This window comes from Dufourea novaeangliae, unplaced genomic scaffold (assembly GCF_001272555.1).
Source record: "Dufourea novaeangliae isolate 0120121106 unplaced genomic scaffold, ASM127255v1 scaffold16, whole genome shotgun sequence".
NCBI lineage: Eukaryota > Metazoa > Arthropoda > Insecta > Hymenoptera > Halictidae > Dufourea > Dufourea novaeangliae.
Window position 1 is genome coordinate 3,708,897 of NW_015373891.1, and position 17,317 is coordinate 3,726,213.

The 17,317-nt window shown below is 40.3% G+C and overlaps 1 protein-coding gene across 1 annotated transcript in view; it reads left to right on the forward strand.

Annotated features, from left to right (window-relative positions):
* LOC107188982 (tyrosine-protein phosphatase 99A-like) overlaps window positions 1-17,317 on the forward strand; it is a 313,066-nt gene that overhangs the window by 261,604 nt on the left and 34,145 nt on the right. The window contains 3 exon segments of the mRNA XM_015577398.1: window positions 173-354; window positions 16,140-16,327; window positions 16,440-16,554. Coding sequence (XP_015432884.1) covers window positions 173-354; window positions 16,140-16,327; window positions 16,440-16,554 — 485 coding nt within the window.

Below are 17,317 nucleotides of genomic sequence, written 5' to 3' on the forward strand. Positions count from 1 at the left end.
CGTTTCGATCCATAGAAACAGCGATTTCATATAGTACAATCTAATACACCTCCATTCGCCAAAATGGGAAACGTCGTAACGCGTTCAACGGGAAAGATTATTTCCTCAATCTTTTCCCATCAAGGTTTACGTTCACAAGTTCCCGTGTTAACGACAACGCAATTGTTTTCAGGGTCGGCGAGGGCGGGCTCTGGAACGTATCAAAGGAGATCGAAACTCCATCCAACGATACCTACTACACCATCACGGGCCTGCGACCATTCAGCATCTACAGTTTCCGTGTCTCGGCCGTGAACGCGATGGGACGCAGCAAGCCAAGCGTCGAGTCCTACTACATCGTCACTCTACGCGAACGTATGTTTTTCCAATTGTAATTACCGTCATTCCCCTTCATATCGGTAGGGGGATGGCCGGATTTCGACCGGTTACTACGGCCGAGTCTCGCGATAAAACGATACCGTTCGAAGTTTCTACGATTCACTTTTATGGGAGATCCGTATCATTGGCTTTTCCGCTCGCAGTTCTCGGAACTAGGGCGAATAATTCATAGTCGAAGACGTGGGGAATGTCGGGAGTTGAAAACTTTCGATCGAAATTATTTGCCTCCTGAATTCAATCAACGGAAGTGCAACGTTCGATACTAGTAACCATGGACTTGCCATGGTTTAACCCGTAAAAAAAGGTTTCGTGCATTGTAACTCGAGACTCAGGCAAGATAATAGCTGAAAACGTACAGCGTTAAACTATTTAATATCGTTAAATACGTTACTCGGACGAAAACGTGGTGAATGCTGGAACAAAATCGGGGTTTTTTCGTTTGGAATATAATATCCAGTATCCGTGTAATTAAATACCGGTGTAGGGAAACGTACTAGCTTCCACGTTTTGCGAATAATTATTCGGAAAATTGGAATTCAATGGACGCACTGATAACCTGGCGTATAATGGGTTGGCTGAGAATGTTAACGATAATAATCGGAACCACGAGGAAGAACAAGAATCTCTTGTAACATTTGAATGTGCCAATAGAACATTCGTTATGATTGCAAAGAAAGGTTCTCTTTTGTGAAGACAATGTTGAATTAACTTGTATTCTTACAGACCTTTCTCCGGCCACTCTAGTAACTTTTGCCTTACCACTACCACGAAAAGTCTGTAACTCCTTAACACACTAAAATCTAATCACCTAACATTAGACGTTGTGAATACTTTGCTAATTGGCTAAAATCTGCAAATCGATTTTCAGTAGGTACTAATGCACACAACTGTGTAAATGGCATTCAATTTCGTAACACAGTAGTGTCTAAATGGCCACATCGACTCTCCTTGACAGCATTGATCCGATTAGTCTAATGGCTTCCTCGCATAATTCGTACTCTATGTCACGAATGAAGCTACGAATATTGTTCTTATCCTGATAACATCCGTTGAATTCTCATGAATGCACGTTGAACAGTTCGCAATCGACAGTCGTTCAGAGCTCTGTCATTTCTATTAACACATTACCTAATGCCTGTTACTTAATAGATTAGTAAATCCAACGATTAACAGTCAAGGAACTATTATTAAACAGTTCAATCACAGTAGCATATAACATTCATGAAAAATAGCAAGCACTCGAATAGACTAACGTAACAACGTTTCTTCTTTAACCCTGATCTAATGGTAAATTAATTGGCTTGTTATCTATGAACACTGAAATTTAAAAGTCTACTAAGAGAGTATCAGTTAATAAAGTGTTAAAATATCCTATATTTCTGAACCTTAAAACCGTTTGCGAACAAGTAGTCCGGGCGGAATCGCGCAAGCCAATAGAGTATTAAGAAGCATCCTTGAGCGGTCATTCGTACCGTTGCAGCTAGTAAAATTCCCAGGGGGATGATATAATCGATGTTGAAACCGTGTCAGGGATGTCCATGGGAACGAGACCCTCGGGGCCGATCCTCGAGCCCGCGAAAACAAACGTTCCGAATTCCAGCGAAAAAGCTGCTACCCGCGCGGGGAAGGGAATGGGGTCGTCGGGCGAGAAGAATGGTTTAGGGCGGGTTGGTTCTCCGCGGCCTGGGTGGAGGAGCGTCGCAAGGGGTTGCAGGCGACTAAAGAGGCGCTAATTGCAGCACAGGAAGGAGCAATGTACATGGCTTTCCCGTCTCTCCGTCCGACCATTCCCCAGTCGCGTCGCTCCGAGCCTCCGTTTGTCTTTCCAGCTTGGCCAGTCTGGAAAATAGGTTGAGCAGCGCAAGCTGAGCCCTATAAATTCTGTCAACGCCGCCGGGATTGGCCGACACCCGGTGTATACCTACGGAGCTCGACAAACTTTGCGCCGGGACGACGACGACGACGATGACAAAGACGACGGCCTAGCACCTTAACCTGTGCTCTGCTCCGATGGTTACGGACCAGGCCAACCTGGATTCCCATGTGTATCGCGGCTCTGGCAATTAGCACGTCACTCGGAGACAAGGGGCTATCTGTGAAGATTTCCGCGAGTGATAGCGCTGATAGAGTCAATGAGGGCTGCTTTGGTTTGATGTATAAAGGTTTGATCAAAAAGTTCGGGGACTTTATGGATAAATCGTTTATTGTTAATCTTGACAGTAGTTACGTAGAATGACCTTCGAATTGGTACCACTCTTGGGATTCTGGTGGGTCTAGGGGATGCATTTGGTTCTTGTTGTCTATGTTGTGAGTGGATGATTATATTGAAGATCGTGACGTTTAGAAATTTAGAAGAGTCACTTTTTTTTTATAGTGATTGAGGGGAAATCCACTCCCGCTTTGTACGTCCCATTTGTGATTCGACATTTGTCATATTGAATTAGAGGCCATTAAAAGAATAGCATGAGGAAAGGGACGCTTTCCAACTACGCCTTTGAAGCTGCAGTTGTGGTAGTGTTGGCCATAAAGTCCTCTTCCGTCGAGTATGTATTTTTCGAGGATACCTATTATTATTATAATTATTGATCACAATGATAACACGGGTAGGGTAGTAATGTATAGACGAGGGCTACGTAATAACAGGAAGCACGTAGTGCAGTAACGCGTAGTAGCTAGAGGATTAAGATAGCCCATTGGTCATGATTTCTACTATCTTGGTAGCTTGTAAGATTCTTCATATAAGGAGGCCCTCAATTTCCTTAACCAACTAAAGCTTTGTTAGTTAAATTCGTTTATCGTCATTTATTTGATATAAAGGAATAAAGATTTTGTAACTGTACATCGTAATGAAGTTAATGGAAACTGTAAATAAATTTAATATGAAAGCAGCTGAATATCGACACAGTCGTATAAAAATATCTATTCCCAGGAAATCTCATTTAATCTCATTAATATTCTGTTTAATATTGATATTATATTTCTTCGTTAATAAATACCTAAACATGCAAATTAATTCAGCCACAACTACGGCCAACAGAAAATTAAACGCGTGGAAACTGAAAACCGATTATTTGAATAACGTAATAATGTCATATAAATCGCGTTTCACAGGGCGTTTTATTAAAACACGGATCATTCAAGAAGAAATTTAATATTTTGGAACTGTGCGTCGATGAATCAGAAATGTTAATATAGTAATAAATATATTTTGAAAGTCGTTTCAAAATATTTGATTCGCTGTAACATCGAAACTGGTCACTTTTTGTATTTATTGTACAAGAAATGATTCGGTCAATATTGATAACAAATACTATTTGAATTCCATAACTAGCCACTCGGTAATTACGATAAAAACGTATAAACTTTCGGAACAGACGTATGCACATTCATTACGAGCACACTTTTACCCTTTTACAAGGCAATGGCAATCAAATTGCCACCAGCTTCTTTCCCTGTTTACCTTTCGAATTTTACATTTACTCGAGAAACAGGTTATTTCACGAAATTCAGATAAATCTATAACTCGGCTCAATAAAGGGTTTAAACAAGGATTTTCCACCTGTAAACAAACATGGAATAATCGCGCGTGTTCGAGCGGAACATCGCGAATTAATTAAACGCACTCCCTGCGCGATACCAGCATCAGGGGTGGAGAGGGATAGCAAGGTAGAAAAGAAATTAGGTGTACGCGTTTGACTCGCCGCCAAATGTGGGCGCGAATGAACCCGTTTCGAAATCTCTACCGTGTTTTCGAGCCAATCGGTGGATGGGATCGTTGCCGAAAGGGATCGAACGGCGTGGATTCGGGTGCTATTAAATACATAAACTCGGCTCCACGGGCATCGAGATCGCAGCCGGGTTCATTATGGTAGCACGTGAAATAGGAATAATTATCCAGTTATCAAGGCCCAGACCCGCATTCGTGGCGGGGAACGATTCGCGGGCGGAGCAACGCGAGCTCGTGTCAATAACTAATTTAAATACCGGGCGAACGTCAACCCAAACAATCTACGGGTCCCCCGCGAACCATTCGAGGGAAAAAAAGCAAATGGTGGCGCAGCTAGTTGTTAAACCGAACGCGATTATACTCGTTTCGCGATATTGCTTCCCGGCGACTCGCGTTTTTTTTTCTTCTTTTTTTTTTTATTTCATCCTGCTCGCCCGTATTTCCCATTGGGCTGTTTTCCAGGTATGCGGCCGCCCGCCACTGCGCACGGAAACGACGTTTAAACGCGTCGTTTTCACCGGAAACCGTCAACAATAACGCCGTACGATCGCGCAAAACATTGACACGTTGAAAGTTCTGCCGGTTCGAAAAAAAAAAAAAAATAGCCAAAGGAAAAATCGCGGCGAACCTGAAAACTCGTGATTCCGTGAATATGTTCCTTTTGTTGGACAGAGGGATCGGTTAACGTGTGTGTGTGTTTGTGTGCGTGTAGTTTTGCGTGGATCGTTTGTGTTATCTATTGATGAAAATTCAGTTGGTGTTGTTGGTACGATCGAGCATCTGGTGTCTGTTATGTTTTGACCAGGCTCGTGTAAATGATGATTAAACTGCGGATTTTATGCATTCATCGTAAAAGTGAGCGTGAAAAACAAGATATAGTACAAATTTTCGTGAAGACTAGTATGAATTTTAGTTTACGTCTGGACCCAAAAGAACCTTTAATAACGGGAATAAATTTACAAGGTAATTTGAATTCAGTAAATAGATCTGTAAAAATATGAATTTGCATGAAATTCATATGTATATTTTCTCATAAATATATATATATGTATTAGTACAGTCCCTTAAAAAAGATATCCCATTGCCTGACACGATTCCGGGCAATCTGCTTATTTAAAATAAAAAAAAACAAATGTTTCTTCATTAGCATGAGTGAATCAGCATAAAATAAATATCGAAAATTTAAAAAATGTCGACATTTTGAAATTTGAATATCGATTTTCTCGGTTTTTTCTGTAGACATGCTTTTGAAAACCTATACTTTCAGAAATTGCAACAAAAAAATCGATTTTTTGGAAAGTCTAGCCAAAAGCTAATAAAGTCTAGCTAAAAAAGAAAATAAAGAATGTACAAGTAATTTAAAAATTGTCGATCACTCCCCTTACGTACTCGAACCGAATCTCGAGACTGACGTGACATCCTATCGTAGAGATCGATGAAGTCTGTCTAAGGCAGTGTAAACTCGCACTTGAAACGAGACAAGAGAAACCTTTGCTCGATAGCGAGCGACAAGTAATACGTCAACTGTGACAGCTCGCGTTACTCCTGACGGGACCGAATGATTTTTCCCCAAAAATGGGTCGACGAAACAAAAATTCCGCGATACCGTGTTCGACGTAACACAATGGAATTTATGACACGATGTCCATCACTACGGCCTCATAAAAAATAAAAATAAGTGATCATAGCAATTTCAGTCTACGCTGATACTAAATTTCAGACTCTTTTATCGCTTCAACTGATCTCTTTTTCATTTGACAATCAATGTTAGAACAATTAAGGTCGGTGTGGTATTAACAAATTTTTAATTGTTATTGGGTTTAAGAACAATTTACAGTGGCTCTAACAAATTACTTTTCAATCCTGAGATAAATAAACATTAACTTTTATTCATGACACGCTTCTTCCATAGGTGAATAAAAAAATTAAGAATGGAATTGTGTATTTATGAAAAAAGATCCCTTTACCTTTAAAAACTGTAGACTACTTCAACATAACAGTGTATTTTTCTGACCATGTAAAAAGTAGATGCAATAGGGTACATAAATGTATACGGAAGCAATATGATGATCACGTTTGCATCCCTTCGAATAAAATTATTCCAAGCTTTGAAATGATTTAATCTTAAGAAATAAAAACTACACAAAAACTGGTCGTAAAATTTAAGTACGTTGGATACTAAAAACAAGCATTATAAACATAATATCTATTGAAATATAATATTTATTTTGGGTCATATAGACCCGAGGAGAACAGAAATGTTAGGAACATCCGCTTCGTTGGCCTAATTGAAATTCCAATTGCCTATCGTTCTCTTAACGATCATCCCCTTGATACGTCCGGATCGTTGACAGATACCACACACCGGTCTTTGCTTTCGAAACTAGCTGTCGCCTGCGGCGCACACACACAGCGGAACCGAATTAATTTCGAGAAATCAATTAATCGGCGGTACGTAGACGGAGCAAAAGGACGAGGATCAATTACCCCGTAATTGCCATCGATAGAGGAGTTAAAGCGAGAGGCGAGAGTTGACACGAGATAATGTGTCACATAAACTCTGGGAGCGTCTTCGATCGCGGCGAATGAAACGAATTTGCGGTAAATACGCGCAGCTATGATGCCCAGGAAAACACGCAGAGGGGCAACGAAAAATCTCATCGGTCGACGACAATAATTCCGCCGCAATAACGAGATAATGGCAGCTATCAGAGTAATAAACAGGCAATTAATGGACGAGTGTGTCTGTTTAATAGTGTCAATACGAGAGCTGCGTGCCCATCGATGAACGCTAAACGGTAAATAGAGGGCGGTGAGATTTGATAGAAACACGGATTTCGGGGATGAGGTAACAGAGCGACGTTTAATGTTTGACCCTGGACGTCGACACGCTTGTTTGGCCCAGTTTTCAAAGCTTGATGTCGAATGAACGTATTTACAATTTACCTCTTCCTTTTTCCTTTGTTTTTAATAAAATTCCCCTCGGAGTTTGCATTAACATTTCTTTTGATCTTCAGAGAGGGGCGGACTTCAATCTCTCTACTCGCAAATAGATACACCTTCAGAGAATAATTAATTCTGTAGCCCCTCCACCCGGTAAACGTTCCGCCCCTTTGTAATCAAATTCATCTAGATCCGCGGTGTTTCTCATGGAATGTTAAACGTCTTGGTTTGCGTTTTTCATAGTTAACGTAGCCATGTACGAGCAACTGTTATTGTAACTCAAATTTTGAAGACAATACAGTATTGTACAATATGGTACAATCAGGGCTGATTCCACATGAAAAATGGTGACGAAAATATAGAACATTCTTTTATTTCAGACTTCGTTTTCGAGAAAATTGAATTTGAATATCTGCCGGACACACGTGCAATTGAATAGGACTTGACAAGCGCGTCTGTTCATTGCATTCCGTTTCTACTTGTTACCATGAATACACGCGTTTCAGGTTAATTTCCAAAGTCGACTTTCTCGAAAACGAAGTACTAATGGAAAAAATTGTATTCTATAAGTTCGAGGTATTTTTTCCACCAGTACATGACCATTATACGATATTTACAAATTAATTTAAAAATATCCTTACATATAAGATCAAAACTAAGATTACCATTGTATTCGGAAATTCAAAATCAATTAAATGGCTCCAGTTTCTCTTCATCGTCATAGAATATTCAAAATTTTGTTAAACAGTGTCATCCTAGGCTAGATTATTGATTATCCTAGTCATGTTTAATTCTCCCTTTTAATTATTTGAAAAAAAGTTTCTAGACACAAATAGAATCCGTGGAAACGATTACAAAATTGTAACAGAGGAAAGGATTAATAAATGTAGATTTTATGGAAACTCACATTGACAAAAATAATTAGGTACGTACAATGCGAGTAGTAAAATAAAATATGATTAAGCAAAAGCTGGTTGTCCACAACTGTGCATTAATAGAAGATAAGTTGCGTAAGGTGTAGAATATCAAATACAAAAATAAATGTGGTATAAGTAACATAAAAAATAGGATTATGCATTTATGCGAAACGCGAAGAGATTTAGAACTATAATAATCCCCTCCATATCTCCAGGATGTCTTGCTACCCCATCTCTCGTCTTCCGCGCCAACTTGAAGATATATGCAATATCTTACCATAAAAGTAGAGGTTGTATCCCGCGATACTCGTAGTCGAGATTACGGGCTTGGACAATCTAATACCATCATTTTCCCTTTAATAGATAAGGTGAAGTATTCAGAAGATAGATAAAAAATTATACGACTCTATTAAAAAAAAGTCGATATAACCTTCAAATATCAAAAAATGACCTTGAGTGAACTTTTTCTCCTATTATAAAAATAATTATATTTAAATGCTTCTTTACATTTCCTACAATATACACCTCATAAATAACTTAGCAGTCAATGTTCATGCTTCACTTTTGCGGACAAAATTATGAAAACCACAATTGAAGAGAAACCTACTACATCGTCAAATAACTTCACTTCATGGAAAATAAAAATCCATCTAATTTTACTAAACTGTTCATTTTATTCTATGTACATTCAGTTTCATCTTTTATACACGATACAAAACAATAACACACCATAACGAAATCCAGAACTATCTCTGCGAATTACCATCGACTCCAAATTTTCAACACCACTCGCGCCCATTACTCTGTTGAAAAATAACACAAGCATTCCGAATCCTCGAATGCGGTAGAGCCACCCCGTATCAAACGGACGGAATTGAAACCGACGCGCACGGAGGATCACCCGATAACGCGTCAGCATTCGATCGCAGTTAGATCTCTCGTCCATTTCATCATCGCCATATTCGAAATCGCGATACTAATTCGTGGATATCGAGTGGAACAACGGGCAGAGAAATGGGGTTGGTAGGGTGAGGGGGAGAATACGCGATAAGTTCATCGTAGTGCAGAGGAATTCGTGGTAGTTTAAATGAAACGCTGCCCTTTCTGCCCCCCTGCCGCTGTCCAATACGCCCCTCCCCGATGGCAGGGTGTTTTCTCTGTCTCTCCCAGATCAATAGGGCACAAGCGAAATTTCTCCTACCACTTCGGCAGGGACCAATACGTACACACGAACTCTCTCGTTCCTGTTTCCGTTGCTCGTTCGCCTGTCCCCCATAAATATACGTCGTAACAGAGCCACCAATTAGCCATCGGGACAGCCGTGTCCGCGTACACACGCGACTCCTATGGTGAAGGGAGGGGAGGCGGAGTGGCGAGCGAAGGCCGGCTCTGTTGCGAAAATTGGAGGATTCCGTGGGTCGTCGCGGCCGCTAATTTCGGTAACGTCCCAGCCACCGCGAGCCAGTAATCACGCTGAGTTACGAAGTTGAACGACGACGCGGACGGGGATCTCGCGAAGAACTCTACGACTCGGTTTTACTTCTCTCCCTCTAAGGAGTTGGTGAATTCTCGCCGGAAAATTTGTGTTCTACGCTGGTCTAGCTCGACTTTGACTTCTGATGACGGCCATTTGACGGAATCAGATTGGAAGTACAGATAACTGTCAAATGAAATGATTAAATAAGGGTGAATTGCATTAAGGTAAATTTTACAGTATTATTGCAAGTAGTTTTTAGATTTATCTTTATATAGAAAATATTAGTTAATATAACATTTTTCTTTTTTAGGAGTTGCGTAGCAAAACCCATTTTTTTCCCACCAAGGCAGGGCAAAGGCCATTTTTTACACAACATTTCCTCAGGGTCATTTTTTACGAGGTTTCAGGATCATCGGTGTTTCTTTCAATGGAACCCTATATGTTGTTTCTATATCATTATAGAGCGTGGAAAAACCAATTCAACGGCCTTATCGTTCTGATCAGTTAATTTCAAGATACTTGAATATAATTAAAATTTCCCAAACATTCGCGTGTCGCATCGATTCGCAGCTAATGTATCCACGTTTGGATACGAACGTGCGATGTACTTAATTTGTATTATTCCACAAGAACCCGCGATACTTTCTGTGTTTTCGAACGCGTTGGATCAGTTCCTTATTTTACCAATCTCGTAGAAAATTAATTTCATCGAATAGCGAGGATAGTCTGCGACATTGGGAGTCTCGTGTGAACTTCATCGGTGCCCCGAAAATAAAATCGGTGCTTCGTAATTTTATCGCGTGCACGTAAAAGCGGGCCAGCGACCATCATAAACGCGACCCCGGCAGGATCGTGATAACTTAACGCAGATTTAACGCCGGTGAAGCAAAAAAAAACCGCCCGGCTCGCATTTATTACCCCGGCTAAATTGCCCGGTGGAGTAGCCGGCCGGAATCGCGCGAAAGACTTATCACGGACCGCGTACGCTCGTAATGCCTGACAATGTTTCCAGCCACGTGTTAATAATACCGGTTGTTTCGTTAATTGGCCGCCGTGGAGGGATAAATTACGACGAGGTCCCGGATGATGAAGTCAAGACAGGAACAGAATGACAAAAGAGGATATCTCTGTATTAATCCTAGTAAACCAAGCCTTTTTTTGCTACACAGACTACTAAGAGAGGAGTACTTTGTAGAATATATCTGGGAATAAACGACCTAGAGTACAATATTCCATTGAAATTAACAAGAATTTATTGTATATAAACAGTTTTATAAGTAATGTTTTCTAAAGTTACAGAACTTATTTCGAAATGGGACTCCAGGCAATTCGGTCAGTTTCACTTTGACAATCATCAGAATCCTGACATGTAACAGTTTTTTTTACTGGGTCTGTCACATACAGAGGTATCATATGGACCATACACATATACTTGCTGTCTTCTTTAGTTTATAGTTTTTCCATGTTTGTTGTGCCACTGCTTTATTCTTCGATTATTTTTATTATTTCTTGAAGTTTTTTCAAATTTCTATTTAACAATATTCATGTTCTTGTAAAAATATTTTTACAAAGTAACTAATTTTTTCAGAATTTTAAAGCAACTATTTTAGTGGGAATTCCCAAAATATTAATATGGTGGACATAAATACCCCCTAGCTTGGTATTGGCGAGGGTTAAATGTTGAGAACGAATTATATGGTCGATGAAGTACGAAACGGACCAAGATTCGCGATATTGCTTACAGGTATCAGATTAGTTTTACCGTCAGTGTTCGCCTGACTCTCACTTTGTTCGTTTCTAATCTTTGCATTCGTGAGTAAGGTTTATGCCTCGTTAGTATTACACCATTTAAATCTTTATTACATTGCAGTTTATCTTTCAACCTTCTGTACTGTATATTCGTATTAAAAAGAAAATAAAAAATCGGTGTTGGAGACATTTGCGACTTTTATCCTCGTAGGCATGAATATTAAAAGAAATGAAGCATTAAAGTTACGCTGTTCATAAATTATGTATGAATGAAGTTAAATGAACTTTCTCCTATAATCGTCTTTGTTCAAACTTTATATCCTTTTTCCATTGAGTGGATGACAAGAATATAAATATACTCAATGAATGATAACACATCACTCGCTAATAATAAAAGATGCAGTACAGAAGAGATATTTTCGGACAGCCGCCTTTTATTATAATACTTGAATTAGGGGTATCATGGATGTTACACTGTAAAGACAAGTAATACACCTTTTTATGGAATAAAGAAAAAATATAACAATAAATATCACATTTTTTATAGCACGCTCCATAGCAGATGCAAAGAAACTTTTTCTCGCTTGTTCGGTATTCCATAAATTTGTAATTATTCCATTAAAAAATTTTCCACTGGGTTTCCAGAAATATTAAACTCACTACAGGGCACCAAAAAACAATTATCAATAGTTTGTCATTATTTCTTAACGATAAGCCCGTGGAGCGACAAATCTCTCCCTCATTCGGACACGACCTAATATACAGTGTCTCCTCAAAATCATGGTACAACTGACCAGATAGTAATTCCACAAGAAAAAATAAATCGACAAAGAAGAACAAAATTTTTTCATTTAAAGTATCGTTTTCGAGAAAATCGAGTTTAAGAATAATCCTGAAACGCGTGTATGGTAGTAAGTAGAAACGGACTGCAATGAACAGACACTCTAGTGAAATCAATCTGCTCCGGCAGATCTTCCAATTCGATTATCTCGAAAACTAAGCCATAAATGAAAAAATATTACTTTTTCTCTTCGATTTATGTTTCCATATAGAATTACCACCCGATCAATTATACCACGATTCTGGGGACACCCTGTATCCCTTATATCTTTTTTTTAATAAAAACTGTGTACAGTATATCGTATTATTTCCACTCATTATATCTTTCGATTCCATTGCAATACACTGCTTATTTCTTTCCGTTTCGTTCGATTTAACGCAGAAAGGTGAATCATCCGAACATTCACCGACATCGTTGAAAAATCACCGTGCGCAATATTCCGCGCTCGTGGCGGAATTCGCGGAACGCTTAATACACGCAACACGGGAGTTATTAATGCCCGGTCGCGAGGTGTTAATTGCGCGGCGAAGATAACAAAGGGCGGCCCGGATAAAAAATAACTGCCGTGAACGGGAAGTTAACGGGCGCGTAATTAATATCCGCGGCGAGACGCTGAAACGGAACATTGTCCGGAGGCTTATGAATAATAAGCCGGCCGGCCGGCGTTTTCAAAAGTTTGCTCACCGGCGAAATTAAGTGGCGGAAAATAATCGTGAAGTTCCGTGTGTTTCGACGCGACTCGGCCCAGTTTCCACCCCTACGAACAGTTGCTCCTCGAATTAATTACGGTTCCGCGATGCAGTGGTTTGCTGCTGCGACTAGCCGTTGTTGCCCCTTCATTGGTTACCCTTAGCGAACCCCAAATTGCCTGTGACATAAGTTTTTCTATTAAATCCTTTTAAAGTAGAGGATCCCTGTTGACGGAATGTGTTCGATTTAACCCTTTTGAGCCGAATTTCGTTTTAATGGTGAAGTTAATACTGTAATAGTGTTGGACGATCAACCTACTGACTGACTGAAGACTTTGAGAAACAGGACCAAGCTGACAGAAATAAATGAATGGGTAATGCGACTTACTTCACGTAGTGACTAAGGGCTCTAAGGTCCCTTAGTCAGAAAAGAATAAATCAGTTTCCCATCAAGTATGATGTACAAATCTATGGTAGGGGTTATAGTACTTAGCAATAGGAATAAGAAATGTCTAATCGAATAATCGAAATATGTACACATATTGATCCTCCGTCTGTTTGCCTTATCTATAAGATCCTTGTAATACCAATATCCACATTACCCATATGTACCCTCACGAGCAACCTCTGCTTCCGCTCGCTCTGTTTTATTGTAATTTTTCCATACACACGATTAAAGTACCATCAAATCCACAGCATCCTGTCCCTACACATTTTCCCATTATTCTAACCCTAATCCTTTGGAAATATATTTTCGTCCTCTCATACACTCCCCATTTTTTTTAAATTCTTCTGGTCCCTTTCCTTCTTTCAATTTCCTACTACTAAAATGTATTTCTTAAGTTCCTTAGATTTTAAATCAGTACGCAATATATTCGGATTAAATTAATACAACAACAACGTTGAACCTCGCTAATTCATCGTTCTTGTCCAAAATGCCTAATGAAACTCAACATTTTCCTTCGCAATTAATTCACATCAAGCCCCAGGCTCCACGATAGCTTCGTACATTCAATTAATCTCACCGGCAAGTATTCCACCATTTTCTGCGCCACAATCGACGCGGATTGCCCGGATTCCGGCGGGGAACGATCACTGTCAACGCGATTCGTTCGAGCAATTTGCCGCATAATCGCTGTCCCGGGCAATTATTCGACCAGAGACGGCTGCTCGTCACATTTCGTTCCGTGTGGTCTTTCGAGCATTAATTACCCCGATGACTTTCATTCGCTATACCGTTATACCCGGTGTTCCGAGGGTTGTTTATTTCCATGGACCATTCGTTCTTACGCAGCGACCAGGGAAACCGTCTTGCTAGGCCCACCGGAAGTTCACGTAAACTCTGTCGTTGACTGACGCGAAGCGAGCATTAAACGAGCCCGAAATTATTTCTGAGACAGTTCCTCCGGTTTCTCGGCGAGACTGGAGCTGCTAGGAGCTTACGAAGTTTCACTGCGAATATTGGCGACACGATAAGGCCGGAGTCCCTCGAGCTGCGCTAATTATTCGAGGCTGAAGACCTTGGTACCGCTTTTCGTCTTCGTTGGTCGCGATAAGGGTGCGTCAAGCAAATCCTTTAGGAGAGAATCGAGGGAAAAACGTGAATTACAACAAACAATAGCGTCGACCTGAATATTCGGCTAAATTCTTTAACGTGTATTTAGATTGGCTAATTTTTTAACCTTCCATAGGCTAACATAGTTATTCACAATCCGTATGCGAACTGGGTCTTTTAAGTCAAAGCCTATTTTCATTACTGTTTTAGACTTTCAAGATTCTGATAGAATTCTGGGATACTTATCAAAGTCTCTATTACGTTATATAGTCGTTCGTTAAGCCAAAGGTTTAAAACCGTTTTTAGTAAAAATTCAGGAAGTAAACAGTATACATTTTCCCCCGTTTCACCGCCGTCTATACTTCAGACCATGAAACGATATTTTGCTGAATGAGAGTACAGTTTATAGTTAAAAAAAAGTATTGCAAAGATTCATTTGCATTGCATAAAAGACAACATTTCCAACAACTTCTCGAAACCGAGCATAAAGGAGTGCAGCAATTCAGAGGGATTACTTTAACGAGCAATCGAAAACGCGTTTGACCTTAAATGCGACTTTGTTAAATTCTAAAAATTCAACGCCGTGCAATAACAAAGTACGCGGTACAATCTCAAAGGAATGTGCAATTGCTTAAATTTTAAATTCGAATGGCAACAAGAGGAAATAGAAGCATTGAGATCAGGCAAAATCCTATTTCCATTTCATTTCATAGAGTTCGCAGATTTTCGTGATGGAATAATTCAATAAATGCTTAATTGATTTTGATGAATGACCACGATAAATTAAGTTAACGTGGTTGGTATTTGTTTTATCGGAACGTTAATTATTAGTGCCGGGATATCGTCGATATGATGCTGAGGGGGGCGTGGCGTACATCTCGAAAATTTGATTGCGCGGAAAAAAAAATTGAACTGCACACGCCCAACTCTTTAAACGGATTGAAAGCTATCCGTTGTTGAAAATATTACCGAGAGGCCTGTTGAAAATACTCGAGCCTGGTTCCGGTGGGATAATGGGAACTCGAATTAAGTATGCTCGTCCGATCGGCGAGTTTTATACGGCGATGATCAACGATAAAAAACAAACTCGATCGACTGGTATTTATTGCTAGTGGATCGCCCAACAATCACGATGAATACTTTTTTACCGGACAGAAATGAAACTTCAATGGCACTCGAGTTGATCTAGATCGTTTCAGGGGCTTTTGATGTTTCCTCCCCTCCCTGGCCACTGCTAGTTGTTTACTCTAGGCCATCGACCGGCGAGACTATTCGACGAGACTTTTTTTTTGCTTTCGTTACCATTTCGTCATGCCACAACTTTGAGAGATACACGGCATTCTATACTTCCTCGTTTAAAATTGCAGCCGAATCGATAATCGCGACCTAGCGGATAATCCGAATTTCAAACTTGCTCACTCAGCTGCCCAAATGTCAAACCTGTCAATTGCACTTTGTCCAAATTTCACAAGGTTAATACCTTTTCTTGTAACACAGAACGGAAGGTATGCTCAGGAGAACAGAATTTAACCAGACCAGCCAATTAGGTGTCTGCCGACATCCCCGGAAGGAACGCCAAATATGAAGCTTCGAATGGGTTTACGCCGAGAAGGGTGCAGAATAACGGACGATACATGCTTGTAGAGGGTGAAGTAGGAAGGGGGCGGCAAGAACCGAATGTTTAAGCTCACGTTCGTGAAAAATATGCATTAATGAAAAACCTCGAACGGTAAACATCCGACGGGGAATATTGGATGTTTTCATGATGCTCGACGTGAAACGTCGATATCTCGTCGACTTTGTTTACCTCGAAACGTGCTGACGCGTCTACGGTTTCGATTTTCCTTTTCTTTTTGTCCACAGGACCCGAGGGGAAGCCCGTAATTACCACCGCTTATAATACCTCGGCCACGTCGATTTATCTGGCCTGGAATGCTCCCAGCCGCGACACTATCAACGGCGAGTTCCTCGGCTATCGGATAGGGTACAGGCCACGGGACAAAGTGCATATGGAAGTAAAAGACATATACTTACGTAACCCGACCGTTGACGTAAGTTACGTAAGAATGCGTTTCAATCATTCCTTTATCTGTGTTGTACATCGGTGTTGTTCTTCCACTTCGAGTTTTTTAACGTTGGCGTGTCGTTACCTTTCCGTTGCAGAACCACAGTATACACAACCTGGAGACGTACACGCAATACCTGGTGTCGCTGCGAGTGTTCAATCCGGTGGGGCATGGGCCTGAGACCACCATTTCTGTGATGACCGACGAAGGAGGTAAGTGCTAGAAGCCAACAGAAAGTGTTGGTCCGTGAGTCGATCGATGTACTGTTGGCAAGGTTTATATTTTGGCGCGCTTTTGGACTTCCCCGTTCTATCGATAAAACAGAGAATCCCGTCAGATATCTTTGTACCTTCGGTCGGCGAAGGAATTTCGTGGGTATCTATTTTATCAGAGACCGCTAAAGAAGGTTCCTATACGGTCGTATACTTACCATCGATCGGTCAAGAAACAGAACACGATAAATAAACAATCGAATTTGATAAAGTTATGTAAAAAATGTTAAATGTTGAAATATCTTTAAAATAGTATGTATATAATAACGATAGTTTGAAAACTATCGATAAACGATAAAATATAATGCACGAGAGTGGGAAGATCGTTAAACTTGATTGGTCTTTCGCTAGATGTCACTCTGTTTTTTGTTTACAACTGAACGATAAGGATTAATCAACTTTTCCTAACACGTGGTTTTATGGAGCTCGTATCAAGATCACGATTTTTTCGTTATCTTTACCACGCAAAAAGATAATTTTGCATGGGTCGACGAGAAGGTGTTCCGTGGCGAAATATTTTACGAGCCTCTTGAAACGCCTTCGCTAAGGTCTGAATTAATTTAATTATACGACCAGACGGTTGTGTGCGTTTCTCTTAATCGTCTCTATCAGTCGGAACACACAGATTACGCGAACAAATAGAGACCGTAACGTAACGTCCGTGAAACGACCGTACAATCTTTCCATAACTGGCGCAGTCAAT